Raw genomic sequence first — 20,033 nt, 5'->3', positions numbered from 1 at the left:
CCTCATGAAGAACATAAGAAGCCCAAAAGACCTGAGTGAAGAGCTGTGTGGTGGGTCCGTGCTCACGAGCCACTCTTTCACGAAATCCCTGTAGGTCGTCCCTGCACATGGCTAGGCTGCACCAACACGAGGGAAACGTTACTATTGCCAGATGAATCGGTCAGTGCACGTTTGTGCTTTGTGACGCGTCGGGGATACAAAGCAGAAAGACTGCGTTTGGCACGTTTATAGGCTGCCGGAGGGGCAGCAGGCAAACCGCTGTGTTCCAGGGAGGTCTGTAGGCGCAGTACGCGCAGGAGCAAGGGACGGGGCTTCTTCGGAAGGCCTCGTGGGAGCACCCCCGGATGTCCTGGAGGATTGGCGAGGCAGGAAAGGCCCTCCAGGAAGGGGATGGAGGGTTTTCTAATTGGCCTGCAGTCAGATCAGGAAGTGAACTTCTGGAGATCGTGCCTCAGCCCCCCGGCTATCTCGATCTGCTCTATGCTATGGAGGAGGCTCAGTCCTTGGGGACAGCCCCAGGCTCATACACCCCCACAGACCAGAGCGGCCCTCCCCAGCCCCTTCCCTCTGTTCTTTATCTCCTCTTGGCCCTGGCTTGGAGGTGGTTGATGGCTCCCTTGTTAGCCTAGGAGCTCCAGGAGGGCAGGGACTGCCTTTGCCTCTTTTGCATCCCCAGCATTTTGCTTGGCCCCCGGCACTTAGTAGGTGCTGACTTACTGTTTATTGTCTGATGGACCAGAAAGCAGTTTGGGGGTGGGGGTGGGGGTGGGGGCGGTGTTAGACCAGACCCATATGGCACCCAGCCAGTTGAGTATAGACACCCAGATTATTAAAGACTTTAAATGTGCTTTTCTCCAGCTGTTTGCATATTCACTTGCTATTGCCTCCATCTCCTGCCCTCTGAGAGAGTCATTCCTTGGAAGCATGCTAAGAGGACAGTCTCTTCCCATCTTCCTGGTTTGGGACCAGGCTTGTTCTTTGTGACTTTGCACCATTCGATTCTGATTGTTTTCTGTTCAGAAGAACACGAGCCTCCACAAAATGTTAAGATGTTCTCCCCCTGTGGACTTCCTCTTCTCCTCCCTTTCCTTTCTTTTCAGACCATCCAGATAGTACAGCTCTGCCCCCCTGCCCCCCATCACTCACACACAGACACATAGAGATGCACACCTGTCGCCTTGTTTGTGACTCCTTAGCCCCAGCGATATTAGAGTACTGCGGGCACAGCTGCGCCATCTGTCTATCGGAATGGAGGCCTTTATGTTGTTTCTCGTGACTCCTGTGTTTGGCTAGCAGAAGTTCCTATCTAGCTCTGCCCTTTTCATAAGGAATGCTTGGAAGCCCTCCGTTTCATTGGAGTTCCATTTTTGGTTTGGTTGGGTTCTTGGCTGTCACCCTAGATCCTTTGCCCCTTGTTTGCCTGTCATATGCCAGGCTCCCTGCTCCTTCAGAGTGCCAGCTGCTAAATCTTGTGTGGTCCAGACTATGGCTCTGCCATGTTTATTCTCTCTGGCTGCTTGGAGCTATTTGGTTCTGGTCTGGTTTTTGCCCAGAAAGCTCCAAACTTTGGTGTGGAAATTTATGGGAGTTTTCATTTGGGGGTGTTTTTCATGAGGTAGCCACTGGATTCTTCCCGTTTCTCTCTACCCTCTGGTTCAAAGATCCGGGCAATTATGAGTGAATGAATGAGAAAATTATGAAGTGCCAGGGATCAAGATAGGAAAGCAAGCCAGTCCTTGCTCTTGAGGGGATTAAATGAGAAAACTGGTAGAAGAAAGTCTATTTCTTTTTGTATTATTATTTTAAACCCTCACCTTCCATCTTAGCATCAATCCTGTGTATTGGTTCCAAGGTAGAAGAGAGGTAAGGGCTAGGCAATGGGGGTTAAATGACTTATTCGGGGTCACATAGCTAGGAAGTGTCTGAGGTCAGATTTGAACCCAGGACCTCTTGTCTGTGGGGCCTGGCTCTCAATCCACTGAGGCACTCAGCTGCCTGCCCCCAGAAAGTCTGTTTCTTGGAATGATATTTAGGCTCAGCTGCTTTCCGACACCCCAGGGATTCCTAAATTCTCCCTTTGCCCAGTTTTCCAGGTCAGTTGTTTTAGCTAGAAAACCTTGACTCCTTCTCTTGTATTTCTTCTCAGTCTACTCTTTGTAGGAGAGCTTCCTTGTTATTCCATGGAGTCATTAACCTGAGTCTGTTACTTCTTGTGCTGAGCAACTAATTCTTTTTCTTCTATAACCATCATTCTCTCCCTCTCTCTCTTTCCCTCCTTCCTTCCCTCCCCCTCTGTCTCTCTTTTTCTTTCCTCCCCCCATCTGAATGGCACAACATCTTGATCTTGCTAGGGAGGCCATGCCACAGAGGTGTAAAAGGGAAAAGGGGTTTTTGGTTGGGTGAATAGTTAAAGGTGTGGTCGCCAAGGAACTGAATAAATGCCAATTCCCAAATGATTTTAGTAATTTAGAAAACAGAGGAGAGAGTGGAAATAGAGAGATGAGAAGAGGGTAGAGTAAGAGGTCTAATAATGAACTAGATTTGTATTCAAGTCTGGGCTTTACTCCAGCAAGGCTCCAGAGGCCCAGCCAGAAAGCCTAAAAGTCAATTAACAAGGCATTTCACCAGGAGGGCTTCTTCCAATCAAGGGAGCCTCCCGGAGGCTACTACCTCCAGGGAGGTTAGGGTAGTTGGTCAGCCTTTTTCACTCACCACGTGTAAGTTCTAAGGGAAAGATTTAAGAACAGTCTCACCAAGGTCTCAGGGTCCCAGCCAGAGTTCCTCTGCGTCCAAGCAATGAACAAGGAGAGGTTAAAAAAAAAAAAAGCTGAACTCATTGAACTCTCTTTTAAAGGGGCTTCTTTTGTGTCACTTTCTGTGCCTTCCTCTTGGTTTACGTGTCCAATCACAACAGACGCTTTTCTTAGGACTGCCCAGGAGGCAGTCAGTCAATTCTGATTGTCACTCACTCTAGCACACGTGGGTCACAGACCTCCCAACTTGTGAATTAAGTGGGGATGTTCTCACCTTTGGTAATTAGATTAAGGATGGGCAGGGTAGATTTAATTTCATTATCACAGAGATACAGCACTGGGCCTGGAGTTGAGAAGACCTGAGTTCAAATCCTGCCTCATACTTACTAGCTACGTGACCCTGGGTAAATCACTTCTTCCCTGTGAGCCTCAGTTTCCTCAGCTGTAAAATGGTGCTACCAATAGCACGTACTTCCCACAGTTGCTGCAGGATCAAATGAAATAATGCCCCCAAAGCATGTAGTGCAGTGCCTGGCACATAGCCAGTAAGGGACCAGGAAGCCCAGGATGGACCTTACACTATACTATAGACAGAGGAACAGGTTTCCCTACGTGGAAACACGATGGACTGCTCACAGCACGTGCTGCGTTGGGCATCCTTTCCATGCGTGTTCATGGGAGAAGACTGAGCCAGAATCTCAGTGAACGCTGTCTCCCCACCAGACACAATGGGGGTGCCTGTCAGGCGGCTGCCATCTTGAATTGGCTTTGATCTCGACAAGGGGGGGGCCGTCTAAAGGTCAGTCTTAAGGGAGCGAGAATGCCCGGATCACTCATCCCATGATAGGCATCTTTGTTCAGCTGGTGCCTCGGAGTCTCCCGTTCTGTGCCGCTTGTGTGTGTTCTGGGCCCCGGCTACGTCTGTCTTGGGCGGGGAGGCCACCCTCTTCCCTTCTGCTCCTTTCGCTTTCCTGCGGCTCTTTGGAACCGATTTTGTCCTTTTGCCACCATCTGAAGCGGTGGGAAACGCCTCGCCTCTCCGGAACCCCCCAGGCTGTCGGCAGCTCAGGTTTGCCCAGGGACCCCTGCTTGAGAAGGGGGGTGGGCTTCCCCGCGGGGCGGTTGCCCGGTACCCAGTGTGGGTGTCTACTTGGAACCAACCAGGCCTGTGCCTTCCGAGCCGCCTGGAGAACGGCAGAGCCCTAAACGATTCTCCCAGGAAGCATCGGCCCTTGGAAGTGGCCGCACCTCACCCAGAGCGGCGTTGCTGGCTGACGCCTTCCCTCGGGGGATCAGAAGCAGAGGGGCCCCTCCCGCCATTTTCTCTCCTTTGACCTTCCCTGTAACCAAAGGCAACCGGGGAGAGAGTCTTCGCCAGGACAGGAACTGAGCTCGCCTCGTTCACTTGGGTGCCCTTCCCGGCCTTGCCCAGCTTCAGGGAAAGGACGTCCTCTGAGGGGCGCGTGGGAGCTCCAGGACGGCCTGAGGGGGCGGACCAGGAGATCACCGGCCACACAGTGGGGGAGGAAGACAAGAAGGGGTGAAGGAACTGAGGCAGAATCGGACAGGCTCTGGCGCTCCCGGGGAGCCCTGGAGCAGCTGGACTGGGCGAATTGAACCCCCCAGAGAGGCTGGGCCCCCCTCCATGTGTCTGGAGCCATCGGAAGGCTGGAGGAGTTAGATTTCAGTCTGTGTTGATCTGCAGTCGTGATTCCTGCCATGCTACGAATAGGGCACGGGCACCCTCCTTGGGGAAGTGACAGTGGCGGTGGCGGCTCCTTCTCTGATGCCGGGTGGCATCGGATGGTTGTGCTACTCAGATCTCACAAGGGAGGGGGTTCTCCTCGCACCTGCCGCTTGGGCTTGCGGTTGAACTTCAGGAAAAGGAGCCAAGAGCATGGCAAGCCACCAAACTCTTGCCAAGGCTGTGCCCCCTACCTGGTCTGCCAGACCTCCCCTTGGTACTGCTCCCTCCCTTCTCCGGTCGCTTTATCCATACAGCACAAACCCCCCCCGCCGCCCGGCCTTTCTCCGCGGGCCTCTCCTCTCACCATCTCCCTCTCTGCCTTCCAGGCCGGAGGCTCCCAGGTGATTTTCACCAACCCTTTGGAGATCGTGAAGATCCGCTTACAGGTGGCCGGAGAGATCACCACAGGCCCCCGCGTCAGCGCTTTGTCCGTGCTCCGAGACCTGGGCTTCTTCGGGATCTACAAGGTAACTTTCTCAGGAGCGTCCCTTGGCTCCTAGCAGCCACGGGACATGGGGGGTTGGGGGGCAGGAGTTCGGATCCAGCCTCAGGCTCCTCATCTGTGAAATGGCGATCATCATGGCACCCACTTCCAGGGTCTTGGCACACAGTAGGTGCTCAGTAAATGCATCTTCCCTTCCCCCTTACAAGTTGTTCTCTCCGACCACATTGCGCTCCGGCATCCAGGGGCCCCCCAGTCCCTGGGTTGGGTGGGTGTCGTGTTAAGAGGCCCCAAGACGTTAGCCTGTGTGGATCCTTCACTCCCCTCGCCAAGCGGACCTGGCACTTTGGTGGGGCTTGGCCGGTTAACCTTCCGTCTCGCTCGTCGGCTCTAAGCCACGGGAGCCACAGGGGCTAGGGAGTGAGGGCCTCACCGTCTGTCTTAGAACAGGCAGGAGGGCAGGAAGGAGGAGGCAGTGGGGGACAAGCGACTTGCCCAGGGTCACACAGCTAGGAGTTCTCTGAGTCTTTAGGGGATGACCACCTCCACCCCCCAGTCCTGGGGGCTCTTGTCCTTTGGCAGAGTTTGCCTGGTGTCATGAGACAGAAGGGCCCCCCCTCGCCCCCTAGAAGATCCCCAGCCCGAGGGACACCCCCCTCCTTAGGATGTATCCGGCACGTCGATACTCGAGGGGGAAGACCTTGGGAGTTGGCCTTCTTGCCTCCCCTGGGCCCAGTGCTGGGCATGGGGGGGGGGGTCACCGGGGCATCCTGAAAAGGGGGATCAAGTCGCCCCGGTCACTGAGGGGGTCATTGGCGAGCCTGGGGAACATTCGAGCCTCTCCCTCAGACCCGGGGCTCCCTGCAGAGTGCTGGACAGGCGCTGCTCTCCCTCCCACCTCCACTGGCAATAGGTCAGTGAACCCTTGGGAAGCACATCCTCTGTGCCAGGCCCTGTGCCAAGCTCTGGGAACGCAAAGCCAAGCCAAAGGCAGTCCACGCCCTGGGGGGCCACGAAGATCCAGGAGAGCCTTGAAGGAAGCCAGAGGCAGAGAGCCCCCGGCCCAGCACGGCCAGAGGAAATGTCCCCGGATTACACAGTGCGCCAGACTGGCAGCCCGCCTGCCCGAGGTGTGTCTCTGATCCTGGAGGCCAGGGGCAGCCGGGGAGCAGCTGCCTTTAGGAAGGCCAGGATGAGTGCGAATGGGGAGAGTCTGGAGAGGCAGGCAGGCAGGCAGGCAGGCAGCCCTTCCAGCTAAGAGTCTGCCCACAGGATAGGGAGTAGAGGGGCAGCCGGGGAGGCGGCACAGTGGCTAGAGCACCGGGCCTGGAGACAGGAGGAGCAGGTCCGACCATTCCTTGTTGCCTCCTTTTGGGTCCTGCCTCTTGTGCCAGGCTGCTGGTTCTCTTTCTGGCAGAGCTCTTGTTCCTTTGGTGCGCTTTTTGGAGGTTCTGCTTTTAGGGGAGTCGTTCTCTTCTTTTGGATTTGTGTCTTAAGCCACCCGTGACCCAGGAACTCGGGGGGGGATTTGTGTTACTGCTCGGCTCCCGGAGCTCTGGAGGGACCTTTTCTGCCGCTGCTCTCTCAGGCTTATTTACAGCTTCAGGGAAAGCCTTGGCCGGGGAGCCCCAAAGCGTTCTGTGTGCCGAACGCCATCCAGGGTGCCGTCCGCGCCCTGCCTTCTTGGTGTGCGCTTGCCCCTCTGTGGAGCTCCAGTAGACACGGCCCCCCTCGGCCAGCTCGAGAGCTCTGTGGGTTCATAGTATCAGGATACCCCTGACGTGGGGCCAGGAACTGTGCCAGGTGAGAGGGCCTTAGAAGCAGGGGATGCTGCGGGTACACAGAAACAAGGCATCTAAGTGCAGAAAATGAATACATTGTTACAAAGAGGAGGACAGTCTCTCTGGTAGCTACAGTGTATACAACAAGATGGATACAATGTATATCAAAGGAATACAGTTACAGAGGGGGAGGGAAGAGCGAGCCTCTGCAGGGATCGGTACAGCTTTGTGGAGGCTTTGGGCACAAAGAGCTAAAGGGAGGGAAGAATGGTGTGGGGGCGCCATGGCTAATAAGAGGGGCTAATAAGAGGGGCTGTGAGGCCTGGGACAGCTCCACGTAGGAGTGGCAGCCACACGGTCAGACCTGCCCTTCAGGGAGTCTCTGGGGAGTTGTGGGACGGTTTGGGCAAAGGGACCAGGCCAGGCTGGGGAGGTGGAGAAGGAGGGGGCAGATAGATGGGTGGAGGCCCAGGTGTAGGGGGGGGGCCGGGGATTGGGGAGGTTCCCATCTCTTCTTCTTGCCTTTCCTGTTGGCCTGTGGCTCCAGTAGCCTCACTTCCCTCCTTAAGTTTGCCCCCCGCTAGCACAGCACGCCCCGCCGCAAGTTACGGAAGCCACCTGGGCGCCAGCCTCGCAGAGGTTTCGTGCTGCCACAGCTCAGAGATGCTTCCGTCCACTCTGGGGAGCAAAACGCGCCACTCGTGCCCCATCATTCTTCTCCTTGTACCTTGCGCTGTCTCGCCTGGAGGGGGCACTCAGCGGTTTCCTCCTCCCCCTTTGGCTTCCCGGCACTCCGTCAGTCATTCCCCTCCTCCCCGGGCCTGGGGTGCTCCCAGCGTGCCTCATTCGGGAAGCATTCCCAGCCACGGCAGCCCTCCCCGCCTTTTCACCCGTCCCCCAGGTGGCCCTACTTTTCTCATTGAACACCAGGGGGCCCTTCAGCCCATGGGGCTCCCGTTGCCTGGGGGTCGCGCTCCTTTTTCTCCTCTGGCCGCTCTTCGGTTCAGGGCGCTCAGAAGCCCCTGTGCTGCGGCCCCCCCCCGATTGGGAGCGTCGGGGGCTCCCTTGGACTCTTGCTGAGATGCAGATTGGCCCCAGAGCTGGGGCTTTTCCTGGGCCCTCCGGACTCCTGGTTTTTGTCACTGTTCTAGGAACGGTGGTCGTGTTCCGCTCCTTCCTCAGCGCTCGCCTCCACCTCCCGGAACCGCACACACAGGCTCTTCCTGTCCCCACCTTTCAGGCTCTCCCTCGACGTTTGCTTTCCGGCTCGCCTCCTGCCTGTGGCCCCGAGTCACGGGTGGGTGGAGCTCAGAATGAGGGGCTCCACTGCTCAGGCAGCAGCCCCTGGGAGGAGGCCAGGCCCCGCACCGGGCTCAGCACCAGGGCGCCCTCCAGGCCCCACGGAAAGGGCCGTGAAGCCAGGAAGGAGGAGCCCCAGCCTGGCTGTGCAGCCCCCTTGGGTGAGCTCCCAGCGGGCTCTGCTCTAAGTGCCCACACACACACACACACACACACACACATGCCTGGCATCGCGGGAACCCAAGGGCCCAGGACGGGAGAGAAACATTCTCCTGAGGCATCCTTGCGTGCCTGGGCTCCCGGCGTCTCTCGGGCCGCTCTTGGCCAGGAGGGGGGCCGAGGGAGCCCCCCCGCCCCGCCCCCGCCCCGGAGCCCAGGGTTAATCACTTGGAAAAAGGCAGAAGAATGTGGAGGGCCCGGGCAGGGCCTGCTGCCTATTGTGTGGAGCTCCGGAGCAAACTAACAATTACCTGCGCCCAATAAATCCTGCACCTGGGAGGCGGGGGTCCGGGCCGGCCCGAGGACGCCCTTCAATCACCTGGGCAGACAAGGCAGGCCACGGCCTGGGCCCGGCCTGGCACCGTTCCCCAGCCAGACAATGCGCATTCACCGGAGGAGGCCGGCCCGAGCCTCCGACTCCCAGACCGGCTGGCTCCTCGCGCCCGGCCGACACAGAGGTGCCTTTGTGAGCTTAATTACCCTCTCGCTGGCCTGCCGGGAAGCCGCTACTTTGTTTGTCTGCTGCTGCCCGGGCGGGACGGACGGACGGACGGACGGACGGACAGATGGGGGCGGGGGTGGATGGCAGCTCTCTGGGCCTCCTCGCCGGGGAGGCCGGGCAGCCCGTCCTGCGGGCCGGGGGCCTTTCCCTGCTTCCGGAGGGGAAGGACACGGGAGGAAGACGGGGTGGCCGGCCCAGCTCCCCTCGGCATGGCGGGGCCTCCCGCACCGGGGGTGCCTTTCACTCCCCCTCGGCCCGGGTCAGCCGGAGAGAGGCCCAGGCCGAGGGAGGCGGCCCTGGCGTGCCCGCAGGGTGACCAGGAGGCGGACGGTCACGCGCGGCCCCTCGGGAAAGGGCTCTGCACCGTGCGCCCCCCGGAGGCTGGGCAGCAGAGCGCCTGTGGGGGGAGGGAGGAGCCCTGGGACACGCGTGGCCGCCCGAGGACGAGCCGCCCACGTTCATTTCCCTGCTTGGTCTGTTAAGCGCTCGCGTGGCTCGCTTACACGCTGTTACTGAAGCGCTAAATAGCGTGGAACGCCCGCATGACACACGAGCCCAGACGGACGGAGCCTGGCCACGCCGAGCGCTCGCAGGGGCCGGGCTGGGGTCTCGGGCGCTGCCCGCCCCGGGCCAGCCCCTTCCTGACGCTCCAGAGCCGCCGCCTCTCCTCCAGCCGCTCCGGCGCTCTCCCGCCTGCTCTCCCCGAGGGATGGAGCCGCAGGGGGGCGGTTTGCGCCCGAGCCCGCCTCGTGCAGGCCCTCGGCCACGTCTAAGATGGCATTCGAGGCTTCCCGGCCTTCCATGTGGGAGGCTGCCGGCCGGCCCGGCCCCGACGACGCCCGAGCTCAGCCCCAGCGGCTCTCGCAGGCGGCAGCCCGACCGGCTCGCTCGTGTCTTCCACTTGCAGGGGGCCAAAGCGTGCTTCCTCCGCGACATCCCCTTCTCCGCCATCTACTTCCCCTGCTACGCGCACCTGAAGGCGAGCTTCACCAAGGAGGACGGGCGCATCAGCCCCGGCAGCCTCCTCCTCGCGGGGGCCATCGCCGGTAAGTGCCCGGGAGGGTGCGGCCAGGGGTGCCGCCTAACGTGCTCTGCCTCCTGGGGGGCGAGTGCGAGTGCAGGTGCCGGGCGTGCGGAGGAGGGGCGCCAGGAGGTCCCCGCCTCCCTCCGTGGGGTGTTGGCCGTCGCAGGGCCTGGGGGGGTGCCGCAGAGCTCCTCCCCCGGGACAGACAGACGGACGGACGGACGGGCTTCTTGGCCCCATCTCTGGGGAGGGGCGGCAGCTCCTCTGGGACACGGCGCCCGGGGGCGGCGCTCACGATTTCAGGGCGCCCGGACGGACCGACAGACGGACGGAGGGACGGAACTTGGAGGCGCATCTTAGGAAACAAGCCCGGTCTGGGCCTGGTTCTGAAGGAGAGCCAGAAGAGAGCAGGCCGGGGGGGGGGGGGGGGCCGGCCCGGGAGACGGCCGCCTCGTCAGCGGAGCGAGGTGTGAGCTGGGCCCCCCCCCATCCCGCAGGTGTGCCGGCCGCCTCGCTGGTGACTCCGGCCGACGTGATCAAGACCCGGCTGCAGGTGGCGGCCAGGACCGGCCAGACCACGTACAGCGGCGTGCTGGACTGCTTCTACAAGATCGTCCGCGAGGAGGGCCAGAGGGCCCTGTGGAAGGGCACAGGGGGTACGGCGCGGGCAGGGGGAGGGCAGAGGGGTGCCCCGGGCGGGGAGGCCGCCCTCACCTCGCTGTCCCTTCTCTCCCCCAGCCCGGATGTTCCGCTCGTCCCCCCAGTTCGGGGTGACGCTGCTGACCTACGAGCTCCTGCAGCGCTGGTTCTCCGTGGATTTTGGGGGCGAGTGAGTACGGCGCCCCCGGGGGGCAAGGGGTGCCGGCAGAGCCTCTCGGGTCCCCCCGGAGCGCCAGGCTCACCGCGGCTCTTGCCTTTCAGAAAAGCCCCAGAACCGGAGCCCGTGGCGCTCCCGGGGCCCAGCCAGCCCGGGCCCAACCCCGACCACATCGGGGGCTACAGCTTGGCGGCGACCATGTTTGCTGGGATCGAAAACAAGTTCGGCCTTTACCTGCCTCGGTTCAAGCCGGCCCTCCCCGGCCCCTGCGCCCTGGACGAGCCTTAGGGTCCGGGCTTCGGGGGAGCCGGGGAGCCCGAGCAGGCCCGGAGCCGGCCCCCCTCCTGTCTCCTTCCAGTCTCCGTTGAGGGTTTTATCATGACGACGACCATGTCGAATCACTCGGGCTTGGCCTTCCTTACCCAGATCACGTTGAAATTCCTGCTGCCGGTTCATCCGCTGGGCTCGGAGGGGCCGGAGCGAGGCGGGCGCGGCCCGAGGGGCCCCGGGGGGGGGGCCGGGGTCGGTGTTCCCGGTGGGCCCCGGCAGAGTGTGGCTGGACAGAAGGCCTCGCGCGGCCGCCTCCTTCCTCTTTGAACTCCCTGAACCTCAATCATGTCGAAGGCGCTCTCCGACTCCGGGGCCTCGGCGCGCCTCTGGGGCCGCGTATTTATTCTGGAGACACGAATAAACCCTTTTAACAGCCTTCGGGGTGCGACTCTGCTTTGGCTGGGGGAGGGGGCCGGGGGCGCCCCGGGGGGTGAGGGCGAGTAGGGCTGAGGCTGGGGCGTTTTCGGGACTCCCCGCTTGAGCGCTACCTCCTCACCCCCACAGTTCTCTGGGGGGGATGTTGGCACATGACGGGGGTCCGTTGAGACCCTGATGGTCGGGGTCCCCCCTTCCGGGCCGCCCATCTTGGGACGAGCCCCCCCGAGCCCGATTTCTCCTCCAAACGGAGCTCGTGTTTGTCCTCCCCCTCCAGGCAACGGCCAAACGACCACCAATAAAGGAGGAGGAGATGTCGGGGGCCAAGAAAGGGCATTTAGGGGTTCCCAGAGGTAGGAGGGCAAAGGGGACCCACCCTAGCAGGGAAGACGCCCCAGAGAGCACGGGCTCTCCCCTCCCTCCCTCCGTCACTGGCTACGAACCAGGAGCGACAGAAAGGAAAGGCCCCCGCCGGGGCCGCTGCTCTGGAGTCCAGGCACTGCGGCCCTGCAGTAGCCCCCGGCCCAGGTTCCTCTTGGCTGGCCCTGAAGGTCTGGAGAATGAGCTGCTGTCGCCTCCTGCAGCCCCTCCGACCCCCCAGAAAGAGCTTCCACGAGCTCCCCCGTCACGGGCCCCTCCAGACGGAACTTCCCAGGTGTGCTTCGTGATCCTCCATCTACCCCCAATTCCACCCTTACAGGAGGGCCGGGGAGGCGGTCAGTGGACGCGGCCTGATGGGCCTGGAGCGTGGGGCCAGCGTAGGGACAGTCCCTGCTTGGACAGAGCCGGGCAGGGGCCCCTCCGGCCAGCGGCCGTGCCCAAGCACCTCGGCACCAACCTCCCGGGGATGGGGAAGCCTTCGGCCTGGGCCTTCCTCCTCGAGCTGCCACAGGGAGCTTTGGGGGTGAAATGGGACCCTGCCGGCCGGGGCCCCTCAAGCTAGATGGGCCCCGGGTGCGAGTCCTTCCAAGCCTCCGTGCAGTCTCAGACGGCCACGGCCCAGTCTGGAGCGGCTATCAGAAGTCAGCAGCCCCAGCAGGCCCGTCTGTCCTTCGAGGCTCTGCCACCAGACGGAGCATCTCAAGCACGTCCTGTGGACCGGCTTAGAGCCCTAGAAGGCCCCCGAGAGCCGCCCCCCATCGGAGCTGGGGAGGAAGGGGAAAAGCCCAGCTTTCAGCAACCACAGGAAGAAGCAGCTGTGGGAGCAGGCAAAAGGGGGAAAGAAGCATCAACTCTAGGTCAGGACCCAGAGCTGGGCCGAGCCCTTGGCCAAGACTTCGCTGGATCCTCAGAACAAGCCTGGAAGGTGGAAGCGCTATTATGGTCCCCGTTTTACGGATTGGAAAGCTGAGGCTCAGCCGTTAGGTGGCCTGCCCAGGGCCACGCCACGAGGAGGGACCCGATGCTGGACTGGCACATGGGACTTCCTGGCTTCAGGCCCGGCTCTATCTGCGGTGCCGCCCAGTGGCCTCGCGCACCCATGCATTGTTGGTGGAGCTGCACACCAAACCCAGCCAGCCATTCCAAAAAGCTATTTGGGACGGAGCCTGTTCTGTGTGCCCTGGGGCCCCGCTCTGCCCATCGTGTCGCCCCAACAAGGGAGAGAACCCAGGACAGGGTGCCAGGCCAAGGCCAAGGTGCTCACAGGAGGGGGGGCTGGCAGCTGAGTGGAACCTGACAAGTCTGACGAGAAGGGCCAGGGCAGACGGTGAGGGGCTTGTGGGGGGCTGTACACAGCCTCATTTCGTTTCTATTGGCCTGAAGGGGAGACTTGAAACTAAAAATTGTTCTTAAAAACAAGGCAGCCATGCAAATGGGAGGGGTCCGGCCTTTGCGCCCCGCCCCCAACCCCTCCCGGGTAAGCTGCTCGCCACGGCCAGCCCAGAGCAGGCGATTTCTGACTGTTGTTTGTGGCTGAAGGTCCCATCCACACGCTCGGAGGGTCCGTGGCCCCCCCGTGATGCTGGGCCCGCCCCACGGGGCCGACGTGGCCGCAGACGCTCTCATGGAGGCTGTCCTTGCCTGTGAGTGCCCACGTGTGGACAGGACACGCCGGGGCCACCCGGGAGGGGCACCTGGCCATTGCCGGACAGTGAGGTGGGTGGAGAGCCAGGCCTGGGGACGGGACGTCCTGGCTTCCAAGCTGGGTGACCCGGCCTTGGAGCTCTTCTGGGTTGGGCCGGCGCCCCCTCCCTGCCCCTCCCCATTCCCCGTGTGCCATCGTGCTGGGGCGCTGGGAGCCCGCCGGCCGTGGCCCCGTGCAGTGGCAGCCTGGGGGAAGGGGGTGTTGTGGGGGGCTCAGAGTGGGCCAGAGATGCTGTTTGGGCGTTGCAGGAGGGGAGCCCCGCCTGCCCCCCAGGGCCTGTTAGCGTAGGCCCAGGGCAGGTGTGGATCTCGGGGCATGTGGGGTGTTCCCAGCAAGGGGACCCCATTTGATGCGGGGGGGGGGGGAGGTTCTCGCACGTAGCCCAGCCAAGACTAGACCACCAGCGTCTCCGACCCCCCCAAGGCCTACCGGAGGGGGGAGGGCACAGGATGGGGGTGGGGTGAGGAGTGTGATGATGCTTTGCCTGCCCCCCCCAACCCCCCCAAAGCAGACACACTGAAGCCACAGAACTGCTTTTGTCCATTTTATTGGCACTTCCGGGTCACGGTCAGGAACCAGCGGCTCAGGCCTACGTGCATGCTCCACCCGGACGGCCTGACACACGGGCCGGGCCGGGCCCTCCTGGATCGCCAGTCGGACAGCCACGGGCCGGGCTCGTGCTTCGGGTTGCGCCGCAGCCCTGACCGCGCCGTGGCTACGGCCGGGGGGCTCCGAGCCGGGAAAGCCGGGAAGGCCGGACTTTGGGGCAGAAGCGGGGTACGTGGGGCCCGCAGGGAGGGCGGCCAGGCGCTGGCGGGAACGCGGGAGTGCGGGAAGCCTCGGGACACGGGGAGGCCCGGCCAGGACCAGGGCGGCTGCGCTAGGCGGCCAGCTCCGCGCTGCCCTCCTCCTCGCTGTCGGCCCGGTTCGCCCGGATCTCCACCAGGGTCCGAGCGAAGCGGCTCCATTCGTCATTGTGGGGAACGGCGAGCTGCAAAACCAAAGTGGAGAGTCCGTGAGTCCCCCAGTGGCCCCCCGGCAGAGCCCCCCAGCACGCCCTGGCAAGGAAGCTCGCTCCGGACAGGCCCTTCGGCCTCCTCACGCCCGAGCCTCGCACCCGGCCCACAGGCGCAGCCTCAGTGCAGCTCGGGAGGGGACAGAGACAGACGGACAGACACGAAGGCAAACTCGGGCCGCCTCAGGGCCGGGTCTGTCCCGAGATCGAATCCCCAAAGGAACGGCGGCCAGAGATCAAGCGAGCGCCGGGCGAAAGGAGAGCCCAGGCCCGCGCGGCGCCTCTACAGGCTTTGCTCACAGACCTCCAAGTGCTCTCTCTGTGGTGGCACCCCTCGGGCTTTCCACACTACAGACGAGGAAACCAGGCAGGGAGGCTAAGTGACTTGCCCAGGGTCACACAGGCTGGACTGGGCTCTCACTAAGCGCTGCACCTCCAGCCACCTTCTGCCCATGTCCGAGGGCCCGGCACCCCCTCCAGAGTCCTGGCGAGGCCTCGAGGGGGACGGCGTTCCCGACAGCCAACAGATTTCCATTTCAGAAGGGAAAACGTCGGTGGTGAGCGGCCAGCGGGTGCCCCATCATCGGGCCCCTCCAGGAGGACACGCGGCAGCCCGGCGGCTCCCCGATGCCAGGCAGGAGCCCAGCCCCCGGGTAGTGGGGGGGGGGGGGAAGGCAGCTCGTCTCCTGCCATTTCCTTCCACAGGGCTGCTGAGTCCCAGAATGCCCCGGCCGGAGGGACCCCCCACACAGAGAAGGCCCTTCTTCCTGCCGAGCGGGGAGCGGAGGCGAGCCAGGCCTGAGACACGGCAAAAGGGGTGCCTCCTGGCTGCTGGCAAACCCCCAGCCTCAAAGGGCCGGGAAGGGCACCGGCCAGCTGCCCAAAAGGGACCCCCGAGGGCTGGGAAGAAGACAGAAAGATGGCGGCCGAGGGCTTGTGGGAGGGAGGAGAGGGAGGCCCGAAGCAGGGCAGGCAGAGGCGGCTGCTCCGTGATCAGGGTGGCTTCTGCCCGCCTTCCCAAGCCGCCGGGCCAGCCCACCTCCAAGCCAAGGAAGGCCACGAGAGATGAGAGACGTGGGAGTGATTGCACCCTCCTCTTCTTCCTCCTCTTCCTCCTCCTCCTCCTTTCTCCTCTTCCTCCCCCTCTTCTTCCTCCTCCTCCTCCTCCTCCTTTCTCCCCCCCTTCTTCTTCCTCTTCTTTCTCCTCTTCCTCCTCCTCTTCCCCCCTTTCTTCGTCCCTCCTTGGCTCTCTCCCTCTTCTCTCCTCCACAATCCAGAGCTGCTGGGATCCCAGGCTCAGGGCTCGGAGGAGGCCATGTTGGTGACCAGGCCAGGGCGCTCGGTCCTCGGGGAGACGCCGCTCTGCTCCTGTGCAGTCAGGGCTAGGCCGGTGTCTGCGTGCCTCTACTGTCCGTGGATGTGTGCCCGGGAACATGCAAACACGTGTGCACAGGCAGACAGGGCCGACCCAGCCAGATGTACACGTGTGTGCCCGCGTCCACGCACTCACAGCCTCCTCCTGGGGAGCCGGGGGCCGAGAGGGAGGGAGGGATGGGCACCGGCGCCTGCTTCACCCGAGACAGGAAAAGCCTTTGGGCAGCTTTCCCAGCTAGACAGGCCCAGGGAAAGGGGCTCGGCTCGCCCCCCACACACACACTCGGCGTAGCTTCGGGCCCCCGGCTTGTGTCAGAGCTCCCTGGGCCCCCCTCAGTGCCCGGCGCCCATGCGGCTCCGATGCCCAAGCTCAGAGGGTGCCCCACTCAGAGCAGCAGAGGAGGCCGGGGATGCCCAGGAAGGCTCGTGGTGCTCCTGAGGACCAGGGCGGGCGCTCTTTTCCCCCTCCCCGACCCCTTGGGGCGGCCAGCCTGGACCGGGCACTCTGGACGCCGCAGTGACGCAGCACCCTGGGCTGAGCCCGGCAGAGCCCACACGCTGGGCCCACTTCATCGGCCCCGATTCTGCTCGGGTGTGACGAGGCACGAAGAGCTTTCAGTCCATGTGGAAAGAGGACAAGCGCCCCCCCGGCCCCCCGCTCTGCGCTCATTAGCTCTCGTCTAAGCAAACTATAAATGGCGCCTAATTGGGCAGCCTTCGCGGCTCACCCCCTGGGGGGCTCCCAGAGCGCCCGCCTCCCCCCTGGCCCCGCGCTCGGTGGAAGACTTCAGGGGCCCCCCGCCCCGATCCGGAGGGGGCCCCGCGGGCCACCCCTCGGCCGCTCGGGCCCAGATGGTCGGCATCAAGCCGTCCCTCCCCTCGGCGAGCCAGAGGAAGCGTCTGGCCTCGCTAACGAGATAACGTTGTTTATCCACGAAAGCTAAACCGAAGCTCGCGAGGCCGCAGCGCCGCCGCCCAGGCTAATGAGAAACACTCGGCTGTGGGGGGGCCGGGGCGCCCCCCAGCGAGGCTCCCGGAGCGCCGAGATGTTATCGGCCGGGGAAGGCCCTTCATCCAGCCCAGCACTGAGTTTTCTCCTTAAAGAACTCCCAGCCCATATTGGGGAGAGAAACCCCAAACCTCGGGATGAGCCCAGCCTCGGGGATCCCCTTCTCCCCGAGGGAGCCGTCGCCCCAGTTTCCTTCTCGGAATCTCTAAACACACACTTTAAACCGGGGGGAAGGGGGAAGGGGGGCACCGCCCCATCTCAGACTCCTGGGCTGGCTCGAGCCCCCCCAACCCCCCAGGAGGCGGCCCTTTGTGGTAAAGGAGGGCGAGCCCCGGGGCAAAGGAGCGGGCGGCCCAGGAGCCGAGGAGGGCCGAGGAGGGCTGACCAGGCCCCAGTGGCCGCTCTGAGGCTCGTCCCCGAGCAAGCAGGGCCAACAAACTCCGTCAAGTCCCCATGTTTGCACGGCGTGGACCACACGGACCCCACAGCCACGGCCCGAGTCCCAGCCTCCGCGGTGTAATCGCCGGCGATGGCTCCTCCGCCCCCCGAGCCAGTCAAGGCTCGAGATCGGGGAACTCTGGGCCAGCTTCCCGGGAGCTGAGAGGCAGGCGGACCGCAAAGGCCGACTCCCAGCGGCAGAAGCGGACGAGGGCTGGCACCCGCCCTCTCTCCGTCAGGCCTCGGGGCTCTGCCCCCGAAACATTTGGGTGGAAGCCCAGGCCGGAGCTGGAGGCATCGGCTCGGCTGGCCTCCCCAGAGAAGGCCCTGACGCCGCACCTCCTCGCCCTGACCCACAAACTGCTTGTCTGCCAAGTAACACGGGGCACCGCGCCACTGTGAATGGGGTCACTGAGGGGCTCCAGGCTAGTTTTTGTTCCCGGCTTAGCATCAACACTGCATCGGCTCCGAGGCACAAGAGCGGTCCTGGCTGGGCCCCGTGGGGTGAAGGGACTGGCTCAGGGTCTCCCAGCTAGCCTCCCGCCTCTGGGCCTGGCTCGGCGCCCCCTGAGCTCCCCCCAGGGCTGTCGTTCTTGGGGAGCCTCCATGATGGTCTACATCCCATCGTTGCAGCTGCTTTTCTCACAGCGCAGCCCAAACGGGGGGCCTGAGGTTTAGCCAACCCCCTTTAGTCCTCCCCTCGGCTCGCCTGTCTGGTCTACACTGCATCCGCCCAAGAACATCCTGTTCCAGGAACACGGTGGAGTGGCCTTTCCCCACTTTTCCGCCCCCCGTAAAGACTTCAGACTAAGCCCGGGGCCCGAGGCGGAAGCCAGGCTCTCCCATGCCACAGAGGGCTGCTTCTTGTCCTCGGACCGGGCCCAACGAGCCCCTTCCTTGCCAGGGTCTTGACCACAGTGAACCGGCTGGGGGGGGGGGCTATTCTCTCCTAGTACAGTTGTGCTCCCCCTCCAAAGTTAGGCTCTGAGCGCCCCCTCGGTGCCTAGGATTGTTGCAAAGCACGCTGGGAGATTTGGGCCGGAGCTCCGGGCCACTTTCCAGAACAGGACCAGAAGGTGCTGGGCACCCGGCCAGGAGTGTCCTGCTCAGCCCCTCGGGCCCCCTTTACCGAGAACTCTCCCAGGTCCTCAGGGCACGTGACGGGGGGCTTCCGGAATAGGACGACCAGCCTGGCCACTGCCTGGCATCCTGGGTGGCGTGGATGGGGGGGGCACAGATAGTTCTCCATGTCCTGTCCTGACAGCAGACGCCAACAGCAGCCCGTCCAGAGACTGCCACAGCGCTTCAGAAAGGACGCTGCCTAAGAGGAAACAGGCCGGCCGGCCCACCCGAGCACAGCTCTCCGTCCCAGGCAGTTGGGGCAGGCTGATGAGAGAGCTGCCGGCCACCCCCCTCCCCTAAACCCGGGGGGCCTGGGGCGCCCAGCAGGGGGCAGGCAGCTCCCTGGGAAGGGCCTCCCAGCCCCCCAAGGACGGCTCCTGTTCTGAGGGCGCCATCTTGCTCCAAGTTGGTGAGGAGCTTAGGGGGACCACCACAAGGTGCACCGAAGCCTCCTTCCACCAGGCCCTTCTTTTCAGGCCAAACAGAGCCTCTGGGCGCACTGGGCAGGCCCAGCCCTAATCCACACTGCTCTGGGCAGAGGCCAGAGCTCCAGGAAACAGCTGCCTGGCTGCCCCTGGGCCGAGCCATGGCCCAAGAGTCTCACCAAGAGCCCGCTGGGCTGGTGGGAGCCACGGACACCACAGGGGTCGCCCAGCACGCCTGGAGAGCCCACCGGCCCACTCCGCTGTAGGGAGACCCCAAAGCCGCCTTCTTCCTGCCCTCCACAAGCTTCTCAGCCTGAAGAAGGTTTTCTGCACTGCGGATGCCCCCCCCCCCGCATTGCCGTCAGGGCCCTCCTCAGACACCCTCCCCTAAGGACACCCTGACTGCCCTCTCCGTGACCCCTCTGGCAAGGCTTCTGACCCCCGCCCATGGCTTTCCACAGACAGCCCCCCCAGTGAAGGAGAAAATTGTGGGTGTCCTGGGGTGCTCCCCACCCCGGTCACAAAGAGACCCTGGAGAAGGCCGAGGGCCGCACGGCTAACGAGAAAGGGCCCAGCTTCCCCGAGCCCAGCGGAGCCGAGCCGAGCCGCCCATCAAAAGTTTGGCCCCCCAGGAGCCCCGGCACTAAGCTCCCCAATTAGAGCCCGGGCCCAGGGGGAGTGCAGGCCGGGCCCAGCCCAGTGACAGCACAATAACAGGGAAGCTGGGAGCTCGAACTCGTGACCCACAGGTCAGTGGGGACGGCACCAGCCCCTGGCAGGCCGGGGAGCAGAGGGAGGCCGCACCTACCTCTCCGACGTCATAGACCCAGATGCGCCCTTCCGAATCCCCCACGGCCACCTCCTTGCCCGTGTGGGCCCAGCGGACGCGGTTGAGGGCCGAGGCCCCTTCCACAGCCACGCTGGCCGTGGGGACCTGCCGGAGAAGAAAGCCAAAGTTCTGATCCGGGCCTGGCTGGGGGCCCAGGGCTGTTCCCCAGGCCCAGGCCTAGTCCGGCCTCCCACGGATGCTCCTCAGGCCGGTTGGGGAGAGCCTGGCGTGCTGGGAGGGAGGCCAAAGCCCAGAAGAGCAGGCCAGGCCCAGGCCCAGCCCCTGCCCCTCGCCGAGGTTCTAAGCTCGGGCCAAACCCCCTCCGGAGCCCTGAAGAAGGTGGCGGCCGCTTCTGCCTCTCCTCCGTGGCCGTCCAGGAAGGGGCCCCGGAATGTGGCCAGGGAGGGCCGCCCTGGGGGGGTCGGGGGGGGGGGGGGGGCACACAC

The 20,033-nt window shown here is 63.4% G+C and overlaps 2 protein-coding genes across 2 annotated transcripts in view; one reads left to right on the top strand and one right to left on the bottom strand.

Annotated features, from left to right (window-relative positions):
- The window catches only part of SLC25A13 (solute carrier family 25 member 13), a 48,691-nt gene extending 37,730 nt beyond the window's left edge, over positions 1-10,961 (top strand). The window contains exons 14-18 of the mRNA XM_044679741.1: positions 4,827-4,967; positions 9,651-9,789; positions 10,265-10,423; positions 10,506-10,596; positions 10,689-10,961. Of these exons, the coding sequence (XP_044535676.1) occupies positions 4,827-4,967; positions 9,651-9,789; positions 10,265-10,423; positions 10,506-10,596; positions 10,689-10,872 (714 nt within the window). The 3' untranslated portion in view covers positions 10,873-10,961. The remainder of the gene's footprint in view (positions 1-4,826; positions 4,968-9,650; positions 9,790-10,264; positions 10,424-10,505; positions 10,597-10,688) is intronic.
- A 2,953-nt stretch (positions 10,962-13,914) lies between these two features.
- LOC123249262 (cytoplasmic dynein 1 intermediate chain 1-like) overlaps positions 13,915-20,033 on the bottom strand; it is a 30,093-nt gene continuing 23,974 nt past the window's right edge. Inside the window, exons 8-9 of the mRNA XM_044678241.1 lie at positions 19,567-19,764; positions 13,915-14,366 (exon numbers count right to left, since the gene is read on the bottom strand). Of these exons, the coding sequence (XP_044534176.1) occupies positions 14,256-14,366; positions 19,567-19,764 (309 nt within the window). The 3' untranslated portion in view covers positions 13,915-14,255. The remainder of the gene's footprint in view (positions 14,367-19,566; positions 19,765-20,033) is intronic.

The sequence above is a fragment of the Gracilinanus agilis genome, chromosome 5, assembly GCF_016433145.1.
Source record: "Gracilinanus agilis isolate LMUSP501 chromosome 5, AgileGrace, whole genome shotgun sequence".
NCBI lineage: Eukaryota > Metazoa > Chordata > Mammalia > Didelphimorphia > Didelphidae > Gracilinanus > Gracilinanus agilis.
The sequence above is the reverse complement of the archived record's forward strand: the minus strand, read 5'-3'. Positions and strand labels throughout refer to the sequence as shown.